This window comes from Cryptomeria japonica, chromosome 6 (genome assembly GCF_030272615.1).
Source record: "Cryptomeria japonica chromosome 6, Sugi_1.0, whole genome shotgun sequence".
NCBI classification, from domain to species: Eukaryota; Viridiplantae; Streptophyta; class Pinopsida; order Cupressales; family Cupressaceae; genus Cryptomeria; species Cryptomeria japonica.
In genome coordinates this window covers 575173643-575196668 of record NC_081410.1, presented here as the reverse complement: position 1 = coordinate 575196668, position 23026 = coordinate 575173643, and the positions used below count along the sequence as shown (strand labels likewise).

Here is a 23026-nt window from a genome sequence, read left to right as displayed (position 1 = left end):
AGGGTGGACTTCTTGTTTGGATAGGGAAATTATTTCTTGGAAAGGGCGGACTTGGTGTTTGATTGACGAATTTTCCTCATGCTAGAGGGCAGACTTGCATGTGCCACTAGGAATTTTCATGTTTGCAAGGCAGACTTGGAGTGGTTTCAAGGATTTTTCCCAATGCAAGGGTGGACTTCAACATGGAACAAGAAATCTTCTCATCTTCCTAGGCGGACTTTGCCATTGAACAAGGAATTCTACCCACCATGCTAGGGCGGACTTCATGCTTGCCCAAGGAATTCCACCTTTCCTAGGCGGACTTGCATTGAAGACAGAAAATTTTCACTCTTGGAGGGTGGACTTGCATTTGATCATGGAATTCTCCATGTTCAAAACAGATTTCAACTGGAAACAAGGAATTTCTTCCCTACTTAGCCATTTTTTTATCAACATTCGTGACCATGAACTCCCTTGACCTGACATTTCATCTGATTTTGAAACTACCCATGACTCTGAAAAAGAAAAAAAACAACTTTCTGTTTTTAGAAAAAGCCAAAACGAAAAAGAAGGTTCTTGGATTGGCCCCAAAATGCCAAAAACAAAACTTTCTAAATCTAGAAAATGTAGGAAAAAGCAAATTTCCTAAAAATAGGAAGTTGTCAGAATTGATCCTGGAAAATTGCGATTTTACTCCTTTGACCTGTGTGAGCACATTCGTAGCATCATAACTCTCTTTTGACCATTCTTTCCCCTTACTGATTTTGGTGACTCCAAATTTAAAAAAAAAACTTGACTCATTTGCAGGGGCTAGAGACTGGAGACAAAACCCTAAGATGCCAAAGTACTACCCTAAAAAGCAAAAACAAGGGGGTCCCCATTTGCAATGGGGCGATGTGTGATTATGTCACAATAGGTCCTTAGTTCTTCGGTCAATCTGGTCTCTTTATTTCACCTTGGACCCCTTCCTTTGATTCGGCCTCTATCAAAATCACTGAAATCCTTATGTGGATCAGGCTCTACAGTCTTCCTTTGATTATGCATGATTTAGATCTTATCAAGAATTTGATCAACCAAGTGTGAATCTTTGTCAAGCAAGACGTTGAAGAGGTGGTTCCATTGTGTAGGTTCATCAAGGTTTGTGCCTAGTTGGATATTTCTAAACCTCTTCCTCAATCTATCCAGATTCATTCTTCTTCGACACTTGGATCAAATTTCTAAACTTTGAAGGCCTTCCTGTCAGATGCTTTCACTGCAACAAGATGGGACACATAATCGAGGCTTGTACTTTTCAAAGATAGCTTGGATCAAGGAAAATCATTCTTAAGAAATGTATGAAGAAGCTTGGGTCTCCGGATGCTGATTTCATCTGGCGCAATCACGACAAGTTCATGGATTCTTAGACAGATTCCAGACCTGATCCTGTGGAGCCTTTAGACCCCATTTCACCTCTAGAGATTCCTGTCAAAGAGAATCCAATTGATAGATCTTTACTACCTGAGGTGGAGGATGACGGTTCTGATCTTGATGATGTGTCTCTTGATTTCTTTGATCACGATGTAGTGCTGCCCCTTCGAGGAAATGTTTGATTGCACAAACAGTGAGCAACAAATCCAACAGGGTTGTGGCCTTTCAAAGAGGAAGAAAGGGCACAAGTCAGAAGCAAAAAATTTCGTATTGAAGTTAGGGAAGTTGTGGAGGAGGGCTCCCAGTGGACTATGGATGCTCTTCTTTCACGGAGCAGCAAATGAGTTTAGATAGATTGACCTTTGGTCAAGTTCTGTTTGATTCTTGTAGTTTTCAGTTTGTCTGACTCAAATTATGGGTTGGAGTTTCTCTTCCTATTTCTCTTCTTCTTATCTCTCTCTAAGCCTTATTTCCCTTTCTTGGGCTTTGTGATGTCTCCTCTTTTCCTTTTGCTCCTTGCGTGGCAGGTCTGAAGCTTCTTTTATTTTGATATGATTTTATATATGGGATTGGATCCTCATCCCATAGCTTACCGATAAAAAAAAATAGAAAAAAAATAAAAAAAAATAAAATGAGGAATAACTTATAGCTGACCTGTCATTTGTTACTTGAAATCTTGCATGACATTGTTGACCAAGTTTGGTACAGATTTACATAAATCATGTGGCTGCCAGTATACTTCTGAAATATCTGCCCAAACTCATCAAATAAATGCTCAAAAAACCCTGATTTGATATCCTTGGCTGCACTGAAATTGCCAGACCTAAATCCTGAAATCACCCAAAATTAATGCACAAAAATTACCCTTCACACAGCCATAAATCTGTCCAGAATTTCTGTCATCAAAATTGCCCAGTATGGCTGCAATTCACGCCTCTAATGATGGGATAATCTGCCCAGAAATTGCTGTATTCAGATCAAATATTTTCTGCTCAAACCCTACACCTGTAGCTCACAAAAAATACTCTGAAAAATCCCTGAAATTTGTTTTTTTGGAAAGACTTCACAAATTTCTAAAATCTTCACAATTTGACCATTGAAGTGCAACTGTGAGTCCTGAGATGAATTCACCAAGGATTGAGCTGGGTTTTCGTCCAACCAACCAAAATACCCAAGGGTTTTAATCCTAGGACATGCTGAACCTGCAAAACAAGCTCTCCATGTTCTTTGGAAGAAATATCAAAACCAAGATGTCCAATGACTTGCTCTCGTCTCCTTTTAAAGGTTCAGCTGGATTTTCTAGAAAGTTCCAATTTATCCTCCATAAAGCTTCTAGAAGAATCACTGAAAAATATTTAATAAAGTGACTTTATAATATATAATTTATTTTTTTACTCAAGTCACTTTAAAAATATTAAATAAAGTGAATTTATAATATTTAATTTATTTTTCTTTTAAGTTATTTTTATTAAATTAATTAAAATAAAGTTATCTTTAGGATTTAATTTTATTGGGATAATTTTAAAATAATTAACTTAATTAATTTAATTTACCCCCTTGCAATTTTCCACCTTAGCCTATGTGAATAAAAATAGGCCAGAAAACTTTGTTGAATGATCTCATGGAAAACGGGGACATTACATAATTAGCTCAGTTACTTTTTGAGATTCCCTATGGTCAGATCTACATCACAGTTGGGTTCCGTTTTTTTTCACTGCAGAGTTCTGGATTTCCCAACTAGGCAGCTATGTATTTTGTTTGGGCTTCCCTGTTTCTTCCCATATTGAAGGTTCTAAATGGCATGCAAACTGTATTTAATTATCTTTTGGGTCCCTTGGGCTATTGCACTCAAACTCCACTTTTCTTTGGTTTGGGCTTTCAAGCATCTGATAACACAATATAAAATTGCAATTTTTGTCATTATCAATCTACTTTATCCAGTTTTCCTTTTGTTAGTTTTCTAATTTCAAATCTTTTGAAGACTTAGAGTCTGGTTTCATAAATGTTTGGGTCCATTTGGGTTATTGGTTTGTCCTTCTTTTGAGTTTTCAAGCCTCTGATAAAATCAGGTTTGATATTCATGTTAAGTATGCTTTTCGTGCCATTTTCATTTCTATCTTTGGACTCCAAGTTTTCCGCTGTTGGATTCAAAGGCAAATTGTGAAGTGTTCCAAGAGTCTGCTCATTTTCTTACATTCTAAAAGACCCTAGATTCCAAGTTTTCTTCTTGAGAGCTTGAGAATGCAATATAAGTTGGAAATGGATAAAGGCATTATGCTCCTTTTAATAGGCCTACATTCTTTCATCATTGGATTTCAATTCTCTATTGGCATATATTGAATTGGGTTTGGTAATACCTCGGGTTTGCTTCGTTGAACCACGACACCTTCATATAACCCAAAAACCAAATTCTTCCTTTGAGTTCTCAGTAAAAGGTTTTGAATTTGAGTTATGTGATGCCTCTGAGCCTATTATAAAATTGGGTTTAATAATCTTTTGAGTCCACTTCATAGACTTCGTGTTTGTTTTTTGCTAGATGCCAAGGATGTGATAAAACTGTCTTTGGTAAAAGATTTTAGATGCATATGGTCATCACACTTTACACTCAAGATTTCAACTAGGGCTTTTTGAGATGCCAAGCAATAAAAGCTGATTTGAAGATTGTCTCATGTCTAGCTTGTTAGATTGTTGTGAGTCTTTCCATGAAAAGACCAAAAGGTTCTCACATCAAATGTTTATTCTTTTCATGGCTTGAGGCTTTGATAGAGCCAATAATGTGATATGTCTAGATAATAAATATTGTCTTGGATTTGCAACTTTCTATTGTTTGTATTTTTGGCTGTTGTTCATCCATGTGACTTCCAAGTTCTTGGGTTAATTGACTGGTTGTTGCCATGTGTTCTAGAGTAAAGGTCCATTTTTCCTAACTCAACCGTATTGCCTCATAGAGATTTGAACTATTAAGTGAAATTATCTGCCAGAGAATGCTTTGGAAATTAGAGAAAGAGGTTGTTGGGATTTGAATTTATAGTGTCTTGAGTCCCTTCCATTTTGTGTCTTAGTCATATTTGATTCATTGTTGATAATTGTTTCGAGACATCCTAAATGGGTCCCCTAGATGTCAAAAGGTGCAAGAAACTATAAAATGTCTAAGTTTGGGCCATTTCTAGTGTCTTGGTATTTTGAAAAGGTTGGCCTTTTGGACTTTTGGGGAAGTCCATACCTGCATACCTTCCCTGTCAATCTCAACAACTCTCCCATGCCTTTGTAAAATTCGTCTAAGCGTTATTTAGTTAGAATTTCAGAGTTCCCTATTCCTCAATACCATTCCTTTCGCATTCCCATTCCTCAAAGCTTGAAATTCTATTAAAAGTCGAATTCCTTTGCATCTGTCAGACTTCTGGGCTTCTTCATTCATCCCACACCCTGGTACCCATTCTCTTGCATCTCTGCTCTTTGAACTCTAATTTTTTGTATTCAAGATTTCTAAGACATTCACACTGGATTTTTAGACTTTCCTGTGTCCAAGTACCCATTTCCTTCCTTGTAATCTTAGAACTCTACCTGTTATTTTTATGATCAGATTAATAACATGCAGATATGAGACAATTCAATCAAATTTGCACAACATATACCCTGGGAAAACTCTCCAACATGAGGGAGAAAAACCCAGCAACAAATGTCTCTTATTATATTTATCAAACAGCAAGATGTCTTTACAAAAATCGCTTCACTCCTTGAAGCTAGGTGAATGAAACAGTCCACACTAGATGAAATACGATCTGCTGCATGAATCAGTCTTCCTTAGATGATTCACGAACTGCTGTAGGAGAGACACAGACTGCAGGTGATAATAATCTATGCAAAGTGAGGAGAGCCGATCTACTTTTATATCCTAGCAAAGGTGACCCTTCACCAAGAGTCGTCTCTCTCCGATCCAAGACAACTCTTATTACAATGCAAGGTGGTCTTTCATAGGGTGGCTGACTTTCCCAAAAGTCATCTTTTTTAATAAATGTATATATTTGCCAAACAAATAAAATTGCACATCTTTTAATTATTGGTCAACCTCAAATATACAAAGCTGAAGGCTAATTGTATATTTAGTGAAATCGACCCAAGGTGACTCCCGTAGATACATACGTCAACACTCCATCTTAGCTAGGGAGGAATCTTTGCTGATATCTGTGTCATGGAATGGCATTCACCATGGCTACTCCCAGAGGGTGGAACAAAGTTCATCACGGAGGCACTTAACGTGATGACATCCTTCGTGGCTACTCCCATGTATGGAAATGAATATGAACACAAGTGCCCATCATGGAGTCACTCAACGTGATGTCGTCATCTCATCATGACGGTCACCATGGCTACTCCCAGAGGGTGAACAAACACAAGTGATGTTGTCATGGAGTCTCTCAACATGACATCCACCTTGGCTACTCCCAGAGGGTGGAACAAGGGCTTTCACCTCAAACTTTTCTCTCACAGAGAAGAATGCATTAACAAGGGCTTGCACCTCAAACTTTTCTCTCACAGAGAAGAATGCATTAACAAGGGCTTGCACCTCAAACTTCTCTTTCACAGAGAAGAATGCATTGAAAGAGAAGAATGCATTAAAGTACATCTCAATAAATCACTGATGTTGAGACTCCCTCTCAGCAAGTGCTTCATTCTCCACAACTCCAAGCTTGTCTCGAAAATGCACAAACTTCACTTTGGCAAGGGGCTTGGTGAGAATATCGGCTGTCTGATCATCAGTGCTAATGTACCTCAGCTGAATGGCTTTCCCTAGAACCATATCTTGAATGTAGTGGTATTTGATCTCCACATGTTTTGTTTCGTTTCCCTAGAACCATATCTTGAATGTAGTGGTATTTGATCTCCACATGTTTTGTTTTGTCACGAAACATAGGGTTGACAGGTAGTTTCACACAACTTTGATTATCACAATGAATGACAGTAGGCTCCATCGATTGTCCAAACAATCTTGCAAGGAGCTTCCAAAGCCACACAGCTTCTCGGGCCGCCACACATGCTGCAATATACTCTACTTCTGTGGTGCTTAGTGCCACTGAAGACTGCTTCTTGCTACACTAAGAAACCATAGCAGACCCCAAACTGAAGCAACTTGAGGTGCTATTCGGATCAGTAACATTCCCTGCCCAATCATAATCAGAATATCCTTGCAGATTTAGATCAGCACTGGAGGTATATCTCAACCCATATCCTACAGTGCCACGCAAGTACCTCAATATATTTTTTGCTGCAACTAGATGAATATGTCTTGGTTCACACATAAATTGACTGAGAGCACTCACTGCATAACAAATGTCAGGTCTAGTATTGACTAGATACATCAATGAACCAATCAACTGTCTGTACATGGTAGGATCTACCAAACCTAAACTAGCTGCAAACTCACTCAACTTATTCAAATTTGTCTCCATAGGTGTAGACATAGACTTGCAGTCCATCATTCCAAATTTCTTCAAGATTTCTATTGTATATCTCCCTTGACTTAGAATAATCTCACTAGGTCTTTGCTATACCTTCAATTCTAGAAAGTAGTGCATAAGACCTAGGTCCTTCATCTCAAACTCAGAAGCTAACTCCTCCTTACATTTGTCAATGAGATGATCTTCTCCAGTAATAAATAAATCATCAACATAAAGAACCAAAATAAGAGCCTCGCCATCAATTACCTTGAAGTAAAGATTTGGATCTGCATCATTCTTGAAGAACCCCAAGCCCATCAAGTATCGATCAATCCTCTCATACCAAGCCCGAGGAACCTGCTTTAGGCCATATGAAGTCTTTGTTAATCTGCAAACATGAGACTCCTTCCCATGAATCACAAAGCCTTCAGGTTGCTCAATGTAGACCTCTTCTTCAATTACCCCATTGAGAAAAGATGTCTTCACATTCATCTAATGTAGCTTCCATCCTTTTGCTGCTACAATGGCAATAATGGCCCTGATGGAAGTATAGCGAGCAACTGGAGCAAAGGTTTCTTCATAGTCTATTCCCTCTTTCTGAGAGAATCCTCTAGCCACAAATCTTGCTTTGTACTTCTCAATACTTCCATTTGTTGCATGCTTGATCTTGAACAACCATTTGGAGGATACAACTGATTTTCCTTTAGGTCTTGGAACAATGTCCCAAACATCATTCTTAATAATGGATTGCTATTCTTCATCCATAGCATCTCTCCAGACATGTTGACTTGAGGCTTCCTCAACACTGGAAGGCTTAGATTCAATGATATTACTCATTAATGCAACATAGCTTGAAAATTTTTGAGGTCTTTTGCTTTCTTGGAATGTGCCTCTAGGAGCTGCAAACTTTTTTGCCTCCTGTGTAGTTTTCCTAGCCCAAAGAGGTCTCTCCTTGGTTATGACAATGTCTCTTGGACCATTAGTAGGTTCCAATGGCTCAATTGGATCAATGGCCTCTACTGGTTCAGTAGAGTCTCTCTGAATCTCAGGAGTATGATCAATGTCCATGTCTTGAGGATTCTCTTGATTTTCATCATCTACCTCCATGCATGAACCTTTAGATCTTCTGAATGCAACATCTTCCTCAAATGTAACATCTTTGCTAACCTCTATCTATTTCTGACTTGGAATGTAAATCCTGTAGGCTTTTGAAGTTTCACTGTAGCCTACAAATATTCCTCTCTTGCCAGAAGGTTCCAACTTGGTTCTTTTATCTTTAGGTACATGAACATATACTGGACAACCAAAGATTCTCAAATGACTGACTTCAGGTTTAACCCCTGTAAAGGCTTCTTCCAGAGTCATGTTCTGCAATATCCGATGAGGACATCTATTTTGAACATATACAATTGTTCTAGAAGCTTCTGCCCAAAGAAAGGTTTGAAGGTCTTGGTCATGAATCATGACTTTAACTGCTTCAACTATGTACTTGTTCTTCCTTTCTGCAACCCCATTTTACTGTGGGTTGTAAGGAACACAAAACTCCCTCTTAATTCGTGCCTCAATGCAGAAATTATGAAACTTGCTGAAGTGTATTCACCTCCATTATCAGACCTTAGGACTTTAATCCTCTTTCCAGACAAGTTTTCTACTTGAGCTTTAAACTCATTAAACCTATCTAGGACTCCTTTAGACTCTTTGGACTTCAAAAAATAAATCCAAGTTTTCCTAGAGTAATCATCTATGAAAATTACATAATACAAAAATCCGCTTAGGGATGCCACTGATATTGGACCACATAAATCAGAATGTATAAGGTCTAATATTTCTTTTGACCTACTTTCACTACTATGAAATAGACTCTTAGTATTTTTACCCATGGCACAACCTTTACAAGTGCCATCATGCTCATGACTGAGCTTAGGTACACCTTTAACCATTTTCTCCAATGATGGGAGGGCCTTGTAGTGCAAATGAGCAAATCTTCTATGCCATACTAGCTGGAATTGATAGTCATGTAGAAGAGCTTGAACTAGACGGATGTAAAGCTTGTATAGACTCTCATGCCGGTTGCCAATCACACGTGTTGTCTTGATGCTAGAGTTCTTTGGCCAAGCAAGAACTTTCCCTTTTGAAAATGCAACTTGATAACCTTTGTCTTCCAAGGCTGAAATGCAGACAAGGTTCCTCTTGATTCCTGGTACGAACAAGACATCACTTAGATGGAGAGGGATGCCAGATTCTAGGTTGAGAGAGGTAGATCCGGAACCATTCACTGAGTAGCATGCATCATCTCCAATTATCACTTGAAGATTGGTCTTTCTTTCCACCAAGTCTGAAAGATGTTCCCTATATCCTGTGATGTGTCGAGAAGCGCCACTATCAATTAACCAAGTGCTGGTATTAGTTGGAACATTGCTAGATAGGGTAGAAATGAATTAGCACCCTTTTTGATTGTTCCTAGATTCCTTTTGAGGAGATACTTCACCAACATCCGCCATAGAAGCATGTTGCTTTGGCCTTGTCAAACAATCTCTTGCATAGTGACCATACTTGTCACATCTAAAACACTGGATGTGAGAGGGATCTTTCTTCTTCTTAGAATTAGGTGCGGAAACTGAACTTCTATCTCTATTTCTCTTGAAGTTGCCTTTTCTCCCATCTCTTCCTTTCTTCTTTGAAGTTTGAGAGGCTAGAACATGATTGTCTTCATTGTGAGAGCTTCGGCCATTTCCTCTTGTAGCCAACCTAGATTCTTCTTGGATACAATCAACACGGAGACGATCAAACTTGGGAAATTTGGATCTCCCACTAATACTTTGAATGAATGGTTCCCAAGATTGAGGAAGACCATTCAATGCCAACATGACTAGATATTTATCCATAACTTGATCTCCAATTGAGCATAGTTGATCTCTTAGCTCGGAAATTTTCATGAAGAATGATATGACGGTTTCTCCTTTCACCATTTTGATTTGATGGAGTTATTGCCTTAGAGAAAGGGCTCTACTAGTGTTCTTGATCCCATAGAGTCCTTCCAAGGTCTTGAACATATCTCTAGTAGTTGACATCTTGGAGATAAGTGGCACTAAATGATCCTTCATCGAATCGATCAACATCTTCTTGGCCTTTATGCCATTCTTCTTCATTTGAAGTTTCTCAGCTTCATCGGCTGGTTCAGATATATTATCTTTTTTGATGAACTCAAGAAGATCATTTTCTTCTAGTGCAATTAGAATTATATATTTCCATGAAGTGAAGTTTTTTGCACCTTCAAGCCTGTCTTCAACCTTAAGTCCGTTCACCATATTGATGCTAAGAATTACTCCTTAGGATGAGAAGAAGAATAGAGAAATTTGCTGCTTTAGAGAAATCTGATCACGATCTTCTTAAACCTGCTCTCATACCATGTTATTTTTATGATCAGATTAATAACATGCAGATATAAGACAATTCAATCAAATTTGCACAACATATACTCTGGGAAACCCTCCAACATGAGGGAGAAAAACCCAGCAACAAATGTCTCTTATTATATTTATCAAACAGCAAGATGTCTTTACAAAAATCACTTCACTCCTTGAAGCTAGATGGATGAAACAATCCACACTAGATGAAATGCGATCTGTTGTGTGAATCAATCTTCCTTAGATGATTCACGAACTGCTGTAGAAGATATTTGATCTGCTGTAGGAGAGACACGGACTGCAGGTGATAATAATTGATGCAAAGTGAGGAGAGCCAATCTCCTTTTATATTCTAGCGGAGGTGACCCTTCACCAAGGGTCGGCTCCCTCTGAACCAAGACAACTCTTCATACAATGCAAGGTGGTCTTTCATAGGGTGTCAGACTTTCCCAAAAGTCGGCCCCCTTAATAAATGTATATATTTTCCAAACAAATAAAATCTAACATCTTTTAATTATCGGTCAACCTCAAATATACAAGGCCAAAGGCTAATTGTATATTTAGTGAAATCAACCCAAGGTGACTCCCACAGATACATACGTCAACACTACCACTCCTTTGTTAACTTAATTCAAAGTTAGACTTGGGCCTTGCCATTAATTGGTTCCCCTTTCCATTAAACCTCAAAAGTTTGAGAGTCCTTCAATTGCTCTTTATATCATTTTGGAGTTAGACTATTAGGCATCTGTTGTCTTGGTATCTCTTTAAAGGCATTCTTGACACGTCAATCTCAACATCCCAAAAGCATTTACTTTGTCAAGGTTTTGTAGTCGGCATAAAATGCCTATCGTTATATTTGATAGTATTTGTTATCTTCCAATGTATTAATTGTTTGTATTAAGTGGGTTGTCACTCTTGGTAGTTAATGTGTCGGTTGGTTGATGGTTGTGTTCCTCTTGGCAACTGTCGAGTCCTTTAAATATGTAGTGTACCACCAAAGAAGTAGTATGGTATAGTTGGGTGAATTGTAATCCTTGGCCAACCATCTCTAGTCTTCTTTGTAATAATTGCATGTGCGAATAAAGATATATTTTATTGCCGTGTTTGGTATGCGTTATCATTTGTATTATTATTTCTTGTACTTAATTTATTAGATATAGCAGCAAACATTTTGGTGCCGTTGCCCTAAAAGAAATTGGGTCAGCCTTGAGTGATTCATGTTCGTAGACCCCAATAAAGGTGAGAAGAGGCCACAGGGTGGTCAAGGCCAAGTGCTTAGGTGATTTGTCCACCCTCGAACAGAGGGAGCACAAGGACGAGTTAGAGCCTGGAAGTACCTGGAGTGTTGGGACATTGGAGGTGGACGTGAGAGTGCAAGGAAAGCACCAGACTGTAGTGGTTAGAACAATCCACCTAGGTCCGACACACCTGGAAGTACCCAAAGTGTTGGGGATGCTGGAGGTAGACGTGTAGAGGATGCGTGCGTGGCCCAGAGTGCAGGGAAAGCATTGGAACAATCCACCTAGGTTTGACACACAAGGGAGTAAGCAGGCGAGAAGCCAATTCGCACGAACTTGCCCCTTGTCGTGGAACTGAGAATAGGGGGGCCTGAGCCGAAGACCCCAAGGAGGAGAGAGAATAGAAATGAAGCTGACCAAGGTGCGGAAGATGCAGAAGGTGGATGCGTAGAGAGCTCGCATGTGTTCGAGAGTGCAAGAGAGGCACCGGAACGCGAAGAGCAAGACGGTCCAATCTGGTCAAACACACACGGTACGTTCCAAGCAAGGACAATGTTGCACAACTAGAATACCCAGGAGAAGCAAAAACTCTTGAGTTCATAGGAGATGGATCAGAAGATCCCATACGACATTGTAAGATATGTATAACAATATGAGAGATGAGTGGCCAAGATGACCACGATTATTGGTTGAAGGCATTTCTCGCCACCCTTCAGGGAATTGCTGTTGACTGGTATACAGACCTAGATGCTAAGGACAAGGCTGGGTGGAGTGAACTGAAGAAGGCATTCGAAGAGGAGTTCAGACTTCTGAGGGATGACAACAAGATCATGGCCGAAATCTCAAGCAAGGGAAAAATGAGAGTGTATGCGCTTACAACCGTAGGCTCAAAGAGTTGTTAAATAAGATGGAACACCAGCCATCCGATGGGTTGAAGAAGAGGTGGTTCACTGAGGGATTGATCCCTTCACTGTGCAAGAAGATGAAAGTAGTGCCTTTGTCCTCATAGGCCGATGCTTACAATCGGGCGATGGACATCGAGAGTGAAAACAAAACATCCTCCCGAGGGAAGAGGAAGATCGATGACGAGGGCACCGAAGGTAGTAGTGATGAAGAATCCAAAACCGTACAGGCCCTTTGATGGGATATGTTGAGAATGATGAAAGAATTAAAGGTTGAGAAAGGAACCAATAAAGAAAGTAATGAATTATGGTGTATTGAGTGCAAAATTGAGAGGCACACGAAAGATAATTGTCCTAAAAAGATGTTTTGTGAGATTTGCTAGGTGATGGGTCATTCAATAAAGGAATGTCCATACAATTTGAAGAGTAGAAGTACGCTAGTACTCTTCACACAGGGAGAGTCTATCCCATCAAAGTCACATAATGTATTGCTAGGCGGTTATGGAAATCAACGAGGGCGAAATCAAATACAATACAACTCTAGAGGACGTCCTATCATACAATGCCGACAATGTAGTGAATGTGAACACTTTGCGAGAGACTGCCAGAATAAGAAAGACAACATACAATTATTGTGCAAATGCTGTGGACCCAGGAATCATGAAGACACCGACTGTCCGAAGAAAAAGGGTATTAATATGCTGGATGTAGAGGAACAAGACGAGGCAGTTCTGGCAATCACGAGAGCACAGAGGAAGAAGACAATGTACCTGAACGCTTGTACGGAGAAGGAACGACTTTGAGAAGCCAGAGCCAAAGTAGAACAATTGTTGGCGAAGGAACAAGTAACCTCCAATGGAACTACAGGTAAGTCATTGCAGGAGTCAGAGAAGAACATAGTTCGATAGATGCTACAGACAACCATACCCATCAAGGTGGCAGACATTCTTCAAACTATGCTGCAACTGAGAATGGTGATTGCCAACATAGTTAGTGATGACACAGTCATCCAAAAACAATGTAAGCCACAAGAGGAGGAATTGACGGGAAAACCACCACCGGAAGGGAATGAGGCCAACGATCCAATGTTGCTGACGGTAAGCATTGGGAGGAAGATGGTTGTTGTCGAGATGGAAATAATGGGCCAAAAGTTGGCAAACACCATCATCGACGGGGGCTCGAGAGTTAATGTGCTGTCGGAGGACACTTGGAAATGTTTGGGGAAGCTGACACTTTGGCCACCAACCTTCCACTTGGTAGGTGCCGACCAATACGACATCAAACCATTGGGAACATTGACGACACAAAAAGTAATGATTGGGACACAACATTTTTTCTTGGACTTTGTCGCCATCTCGTTACAGAAGAAGGCGTATGACGCTCTCCTTGGGAGGGGATGGCAAATCATAATTGGAAGCAAAACACATTCTTGATCAAGAGTCATGGGAGGAAGCACATCATTGACTTGAGAAACCAGGTGGTTAGTGAGGAACTGGCATCCTTCGACTCAAAGTTCGAGGGTGGAGAGTTAGGTATGAACGAAGTGAGGAAAGGCATGGAACCCAACAACGAAGGGGTGCTCGAGTTGGAAGATTTCTTTGACGACGAGATAAGTTCCTTGAATGGACTATTCCACTGACAAATGGAGGACTACAAGGTATTTTCGCCAACATGCAATTTTCTTGAAGCCGCAACTCTTGGTGAAGAGAAACCGAGGCAAGTACGTAGAATTGTGAATGATACATCCTAGAGTTCAAAGAGCAAAACATCTAATGTGGAGCATATAAATAAGTGTCAAGGGAAATCAACTTCACTGGAAATTCACAAGAAAGGAAAAAGGAATTAGGAGGGATTGGAAATGGAAAGCAAAAAATAATGGAGTTAGGGAAAATTATCAAATTGAAAGGGGAGCTGGAGAGTGAGAAAAATAATGCACGTTGTGTACAGCAGATTCTTCCTTGTACGGTAGTTTCATCGTCAAGGGAGCCTCTTGTTTTGTCTGTATGACCTCCAATTTCTACAGTACGAACTCCACAATTGTTTTCACTACATATGGCACATAAATGTCAATTCAAATTTTGCACCATACGGCGGCATTATACTGCTCACGTGCCGTCTCCATCTTATATCATACAACATCTTAAGTTGGCCACCGTACGACAGTCTTGCATTTTTCCCGTTCAACACCATGTTGCCCCTACCATACAGCCATCTTCTCCTCACCACGTATGGCACCTCGGAACCGTAAGTCAACGCATTGAACTTCCAACTGTACAACACATTACTATATCCGTACAACATTCCTTGGCATGTTCTCACATACGACGATTTCTTGTACGAAATCCCTTTCCTCACCCCGTACGACAGTGCATTTCCATTCAGCACGTATGGCGTTGTTGTCCTGTTCAGGATGTACGGTGGTGTTGGAAATTTGAGTTCACCGTGCGACATTGCTTGGCCGTACGGAAACCTTATTCTACTGTATAGGTACGATTCATAGAAAAGCTCTTCCACACAATACGGGAACATCTTCCTAGCTCGTGGTTTGGCAATGTACGGGTATGTCTTCCTCGTTTGTCGCATATCGTACAACTTATTCAAGGACAATCCATACATTGTCTCATTTGCACCGTACGGCTTCTTAGTTATTCAGTAGGACAACAACAGGTCGTGGGATTGATATGGCAATCTTATGCAAATTTTGTACGACAACTTTTAGTACAGCCATCAATTCTAAAGTGGAGAGTATGACTTGATCAAAAAGTTGACATAATATGTTCGTTAAACACTACCAAATCTTCATTTTTTGTTTTCATTTTTTTGGTTAGTACAGCTCCACTTTACCACAGTGACATAGGAGCACCACAAATAGGTGTTTCATGTGCAAGCTTTGAGGAGTTTCATCTCTGCACAAGAGGTATTTTTCCAGATTATGCATTCTGGACAGAACTGTACTTATTTCTTTGTTAAAATATAAACTCAGACCTGAATGTATATTCAGAAATTAAAAAGCAGTATTAAACACTGTTATTTCTTTAATATGGCAATCAATGATATTAAATTTCAATTGGTGAATATCTGAATAGTAGCACATTACTGATACCCAAATCATGTTTTTGATCAATATAGTTTGTAATATCTAGTGGTGATTTGAACAACCATTTTGAAACACATTCAAGTTTTCCCTACTATGAACTGTTTGACGAAATGCCCGTGTACCCAAACTCGTGAAAATTGCATTTTATTGGTCAAAATTTTTGGTGGCGTTCTTACAAAATTCTATTATATATATATATTTTTTTTTAATTGGTTAAGTGTGGACTCAGAGTCTGCTTCCCATATACTATTTTCTTAATTTGTGATATTTTATTCTATTGATAAATCATAAATATCATTAGCAAATTCCTTGCCTTGGTTCTATTGTGCATCCGTAACACTTGTGTCTCGATAGTTAGGCTGTTTTTGATTGGCAACTCTTCATTGAGTTGTCCAATCCATGACTACATCAAAAAAGTGTAGATATTTTTCAGACAGTTTGAAACAGCAATTAGCTTAATCTTCTTTGGTGATTGTTCTTGGACTTTTTTATATGCAATGATCGTATACATGATGTCTTTTGTGACTGTTTTAGGCTTTACCCATTTCAATTTCACTAATTTATTAATTAGAATATTTGGTTACTCTGCTTCTAGTTTGTGGCTTCCATTTTTTTCTATAAATTGGAGCTCATTTATGGCTCCCAATGCTATTCTAACTAGCTGTACTTTTGAGTCCCATTGGCTTCATTTGGTTATCCAAAGACATTAATATATTCTCTTTCTTACCTTCTCCCTTATTTTTCGCCCTACAATATATTTCCTCTATGAAATATTCACAAGTAGCTATTATAACATGCAATTCACAATCACATAATGCTGCTGGCATGATTTTCTGGGTTTAAATGGGCTGTTTTCCACATGATTTTTTCTGTGGTCAACCTTCTAGAACTGCCATCAATTCTTTTGTTTTCTGTGTTCATAATAAATCTGATAACTTTGTTATAAAAATTTCCTTTGTCTTATTGCAGGTTTCCCTGCTAGGAAGGTTACATCATAGAAATCTTGTAAATCTGCTTGGATATTGTGTGGATAAAGGTCACCGCATGCTGATCTATGTGTACATGAGTAATGGCAGTCTTGCACACCATCTGTACAGTAAGTTAATCTATTCACTCCTTTTTTCTCTTGCATTTTTATGAAACTATAGATATCAATAGCCTAGTAGGGTGAGCATGATGTTGACTTGTTTGGTACAAATAGTGCTAGAACAGACAAACTGGGGCTCCATAAAAATGTCTGGGATCATAAAACAGGTAGTAACATTTTTTATGTAATTCAAAATATGCATATAGAAAAGTAATTTGTCCATTGCATGGTATAAAAAATTCTTCTATTTATTCAAGTTTACTTTTTTTTAATACAACTAGAAATGGGGGACATGAAATCTGTTTGGTTCTATGGGTTTTCCAGACTTAATATGGACATTACACATACAGACTAACTTTTAGTTTACAATGTGTCTGTGTGCCATTTTTAATCTATATATTCCATTCAATTCTTGTATGTTGGGAAACTGTCGATATGACTATCAGAGTAGTTGTCATGATATTGACTTTTTTGATACAAATAGTGCTAGAACATGGAATTTTGGATCATAATATGTTTATGAGAGTAATATTGCCATTAATATATCCATTTCTGATATCAAAGGTTTTTCTATGTATTGTAATTTACCTTTTAATACGACTACAAATGAAGACATGAGGCAGAGAACAAAATTGAGACAAATCATGTAATAAAGTTTTCTATAGTTTTAGTAATGCTCAAGAGGAGGAAGTTTTGATTTGTTGATGTTTTGTTTGTTCTTTGAAATCAATAGAATCATAACCTGAATGTTCTGTAACAAATTACTAAAAGCAAGCCATGGAATGCGGAGCTTCTGATGCAGCCAAGTTGAAATCTGCGATGTGTTTTTCAGCTGGAAGGAGAAAAGAAAACCTATGAAGTACACACTGATCAACTCCACATCTAGAATGTAGTGCACTGTATGGAGAATGTACTTGCCAATAGCCATGCAATTTAATGAATTGTGTTGCACTGGACAACCAAGTCACCAAACTCTTCTCACTATCTCATTTTCTTTTCCTGTATTCAATATGTCATGTCTCTTTCAATCTTATGAATAATTGATCTCCTTGACCCAATTGTATGAGGCTTTAGGCACTTGTCTTTCACAATTTTTTTTATAATAAGCTCCCTTGTTTGATTGGCTTCAAGTGTGGTGGGGCACCCGAGTAAAGTATCTAGACTCCCCACAAATGTGACGAATCAATTTCTCATCTTTTTTTTCTTCTAATTTCATTCTATTGCCTTTGATTTAGCCTCCCAAATATTGGCTTCTTGATTAATGTAATCTGCAGGCACAACATTTGAGCAGTAGGGAACTGTACTGCTCTAACAAAAAGGGTAACTGTACAGCTGTAATAATTAAAGCTCTTTAGTTGTATAATAGATGAGACATACAAGGATTGTATGATATTTTGCAACTGTATGACGATATGGGGGAGCATAGGATGTTGTTCGGTGATATAGGTTTGAACATATTGTGCAATAGAAGAATCACCCAATTGTATGGTGTGTAGGGGATGTTTGCTGTAACAAAAAGTGGGTTTTGTGGTGGTAGCATAAAGTTGTACGATGGCAACAGGTTGTGCAAAGGAGGAATGTGGAGTTAGGGCGATACAAGAGAGTTAAAGCCAAAAATTTCATTTTGAGATCATATGATGGAGTGATGGGCAATTTGTTATTATTGTTTCTAATTTTCTCCTTTACACATCTACATAGTGGAAGCTTTCTTATTATTTAAAAAAAAATTCTCCATGGATTGCCATATGCTGGAATAATTGGGAACTTCATTCATTTATTTAACCCATTGTAATACGTGAGGTTTTCCTTTGTTATTTTGTCCTTATTATTTTCATGTGGGATGCATCTTTTATTTCTCTCTCCAAGTTCATCAATTTGCCTTGTATTACTTTTTTTTCAATTTCATTAATTTGTCATGTATGTCGATTTACATAAGATGGGTAGGGTCCCTTGTAACATTCATTAACACAACATGAAACAATGGACTTTGAGAGCAAATCTTTTAATAATTTATCTATTTTTAATTGTACCTTGTTCAACATTATGTAAGTTCAGTTTCAACAATTCAGTGAAGTCTGCGAAATTTATCATGTTTATGGCTTCTCCAACTTGAATCATTTTGTTATCACCTTCTAATCCCTAATTGTGATTTACCAGTGCAAGTTCGTTATAGTTAATGTCCTCTTTGCTTCCAAATTGATGTGTTAATTCCATGTGTAACTTGAGGTCACACACTTTATATTCTGTAAATACTCAAGGATAAGTTTGATGAAGAGATACTTCATAGTCATCTATTGTTTTCCTTTTCCTTATTTGATATCTACGAAGTTACAATTAGGTTGAAACACTTCATAATCTTCCATTTGCTAATAGATCTTTAGGAGAGCTAGTTTTGTCTTTTGAACAGGTTTGGAATTCAAAAACCCCTTCATTGTTTGGCTATATGGTAACTCAGTCTTTGCTTTATAAGTATTCTTCATCAGAGTCTGAATTTGATGATTTGTAGATGAGGCCACTTCTTTGTTGACTAATTGGTTCTTCAAAGCTATGACATATTTCCAGCCTTTACTTTTGATAGAGAATAGATTCTTATTATAGCTATTAACAGTCTTGGCTGCTATCAGCCAACCTTGGTCCAATAATGCATCATAGGCCCTTTTTTTAAAGAGATGACTACGAAATTCAAAAGGAAATGTTGAGTGCTGATGATTACCTTTTGGCCCATGAGTACAATTAAGTTCCTTTACGTTAAATTGATCTGCTCACACCAATTGTAAAGTTCGTGGCTAGATTGTGGGTTTTACAAGATTCCTCCAACTTTCCTCCAAAAGCACATTCACCCCCAGTCCGCCATGAACATTGGTATTAGTGAGTGTACTCATCGATTTCTCCATGTGTACGATTGCTGGTCATTGGGCTAGGTTCATTGCCAACAATATGTGGTCAATCACTTGGTTTCTTGATAGAGGAGTTCCACAATCAATTCTTTTTGTTTTATCTAGTTTCTCTCATCAGATATTGCATCATCAATTATGAGGTGTGCATGTGTATACTCCATCTTGTGGTTAGAATGAGCATTTATATTTATAACTTAATTTTTGGAATGCTATGCAATAAATTTATCACCTTCATAGTTAGTGTTGTTTACAACACTTGTCTTGCAATTGCTGTTCTTAAACTAAATTTTCTCATAGTTGTTGCCTTGACACCAATGGCAAAGAAGTCCAGAAGTGCCTTGCTTGGTAGGCAATCTCTTGTGAAATGACCCCACTTGTTGCAATTCTGAAATGACTTGCATTTTGGCATCTATTATCTCTTTGGTTTTGGTATCCACCAAGTGATGCATTTGGAGGGGTGTTTGGTGTTGGTGGCTCTGCTTGAGTGAAGATTTCTTGGGTGCTCTTAATTTTTAGATTATATGGGCAATCTTTAATTGAATGGCCCACAAGTTAACATATTTCATACATCCTTTTGGGACTTCTTTTAGTATGACCTTCTATTTAATAATGAATATGCTAAAGTTCTTTCCCTTTTTCTTCTGTTTTCTTTAGCTCTTTCATCATTCTCATCATGTCTCACAAAGAGCCTGTACCAATCTTGTGTCATCATTCACTTGAATCAGAATCATCTTCACTTTCCTCAAGCAGGAAGATGTTTTTGTTTTCACTCTAGGTCCATTGCCCGCTTGTCTGCATTCTCATACAATGTGGGAGGTGCTATTTTCATCTTCTTTCTGTCAATACCCCTATGCATTTTAAAAGGGAAGACAAGATTTTTTTATTTTTATAAGCAGGGCTGACCTGCTGTTGCAACTGAAAAGAGGATTGACTGCATTTGATTTGAAGGATAAAAATGATATATACATAAGATTAAGTTGCATGTTTTTCACCCCGTCCCTAGCAGATTAGCAGTATAGGAAAGGAGCAAGATACAAATCCTATGATAGAGTAGATCAGCTGATTAAGGTGACAAATCAGGCACATGTGGCAGAAATCTAAGGGTAAAATTTAACAGACTTGCCTAGGTGCACTTTTGAGTGTGGCCAAACCTTCTTCAATCTCTGGAAAGGGTATAAAACAGGGCTTAAGTCATGAGTTTTTCTACCTCAATGCTAGTGCACATTTTCAATGACCAAACCATTGGTAAACTCTACCTCATCTAGAAAAAGTGGTTGAACCTCAAGTACATTCTGTCCAAGTATCACCAGGTGCACCTTTTGAGTGGCTTTGCCACCTGTTTTCTCCTCCGGTGCACAATTTCAATGGCAGAATCATAAGATTTCTGTGCCAAGGTCTAAATTGGAATGTGTCTTAAATCTGGGCACATATTTAAGTGGTTTAACCCTTCCAAATCTGCACTTAAAACATAAGGAATATTGACAAAGTAATTAGTGATCTGTGCCTGCAGTTCCAAATAGTGGCAAACACTTCAGTCTTTTCCACTAAAACTCTAAAAAGAGGGCAATAAATCATGACGTGTGTGCCAATGAGGACTTGGGCGTCTGTTTTTCCACCCAGCTTTAAAAAGTATAATGAAATCAGAAACAAGAACACCTTTTTCTGGGTTAGACCCTAAGCTCTTTCCACCAAGGCATAGAAAAAGAGGCTAAGTGGTTGCTAACACGTGTCAGAGGAGAATTAGCCATAAAATCAGACTGAGGGCACATTTTAAAGCTTCACTTAAGTGTGAAGATTAGCAAATGATTGCACCAATTACTATATTCAGTCTAAAGCAAAAGTACAAGTTAAAGCATGCAAGATGAATTCCAACATCTATAAAGGAATTGTAACGCCTCGCCAAGGAACCATAGAGGATAAGAGCAATCTATACAAGAAATGCATGTAATTTTTTTTTAAAAATAATTGTGTCATCATGCATTACATATACAAGTATAACGCTCAACCTCAAGATACGGTCAACCAATTGTTAACCAACTATGCACATGTGAAAGACTAAATGCTTGGAACACCAACCAAGATAACTCAAGTCACCTCTAAGGGTTCCTTGATGTCGGTACCTTTGCAACACATCCACAAGTAGGCCAATAACTCATGACCCACTAGGAGATGAATAAACCAACCTCCATTACCAAACCAACATGGCTCTGTTCATTTTAATACACCAATTGAAATGTTCCTATGATAACATCATGATACATCAAGAATAGAGAAGCATAAGAGACCATACATCGTGCCCAATTCCAACACCGGTGCACGTAAAGCACGGTGCACGTAAAGCAATACCAATACATATCCAATATCAATTATTACATCAAATCTCCCATTGGAGAGCTTCAATACATACATATGATCAATGATGCAATACATGAGCCAATATGTGGATGATTACATCATACAAGAAAGAGAAGAGAATAAGAAGAATCTAATGCTGAGGAAGGAGGTAAATCCATCGAGCCAGTCATGAACCAAGTCCTTTGATCCCCAATGGTGGTTGGCAACGCCACCCAACCATGTGGTATGCTCAGGTTCACCCCATTGTGCTCGTGGAGATAGTCACATGACCCAAATAGTCATACAAGTATATAAGGGAAGCAATAGGCTTACACAAGAGTCAAACATGGAGCAAACGCTCAACATAAACATAACACCTAACAAGAGTCATAAAGCCACAACAAGATGATAATGCCAACAATGCATCACTCACATCATAGAGCAACAATCAAATAAGAGAAGGTGCTTGAGCAATCAACAAGTAAAATACCAAATGAACGAGGAAGCATCCTCGGTCAGCAACAGTAAGGACAAGGAGGCACTCGCAAGAGCAACACCAAATTGCCATCTGACATATATCACAATGAGATAACCATAAGAGCAAGCAACATAAATCCATAGGGCGCTACTCAACTATTAGGACCTAGATACTAGAGTGCTAGTGTAGGGAGTGTCATCATATGTGCTCATGAGGATGCACCACACGGAACTGAGAATTCTCTCATACAGATGAGAATGGCGATCATGCAAGATCCGGCGCCACATGTGCAGGCATACCACTCCGGGTAAGATTTAGCGTCTACATGTGCGGGCACGCCTTCTCGATACATCCTTGGCCTCATACTAGTGCTCAAGGAATGTTTAGGGCACCAAATTATCTTAATTAATGTTATATCCTATCCCAAGTTATTATTATGTTATCACTTGATTAAGTAACTCCCTACATCATGATTGCCAGTGAGCCACTTTGGGTTGGGGACACGCTGGGAGCCACTCCCTAAACCCACTTTAGTATCTAGACTGATGCAGAGGAAGACAATAATCAAGTCCTATTACAATGGATCCACACATTCAAGCGTAGTTCATCATTCTAGGCACATTACTCCTTAAGCCTAATAGATGCATATTCATTTATCTTGATCAATCTTATGCCAATGATGGCTTGCCAAGCCCTTTACCAAGTCATTTGAAGCTCCAAAAACCATTACTCCTATTGGACAATTCAAAACAATGCATTATT

At 38.6% G+C, this 23026-nt stretch overlaps 1 protein-coding gene across 4 annotated transcripts in view; it reads left to right on the top strand.

Annotated features, from left to right (window-relative positions):
- LOC131062953 (calcium/calmodulin-regulated receptor-like kinase 1) overlaps window positions 1–23026 on the top strand; it is a 99451-nt gene that overhangs the window by 56092 nt on the left and 20333 nt on the right. For all 4 annotated transcript variants that reach the window (XM_059207495.1, XM_057996698.2, XM_059207494.1 and 1 more), the window contains one exon: window positions 16438–16564. In XM_059207495.1, coding sequence (XP_059063478.1) covers window positions 16438–16564 — 127 coding nt within the window. The remainder of the gene's footprint in view (window positions 1–16437; window positions 16565–23026) is intronic.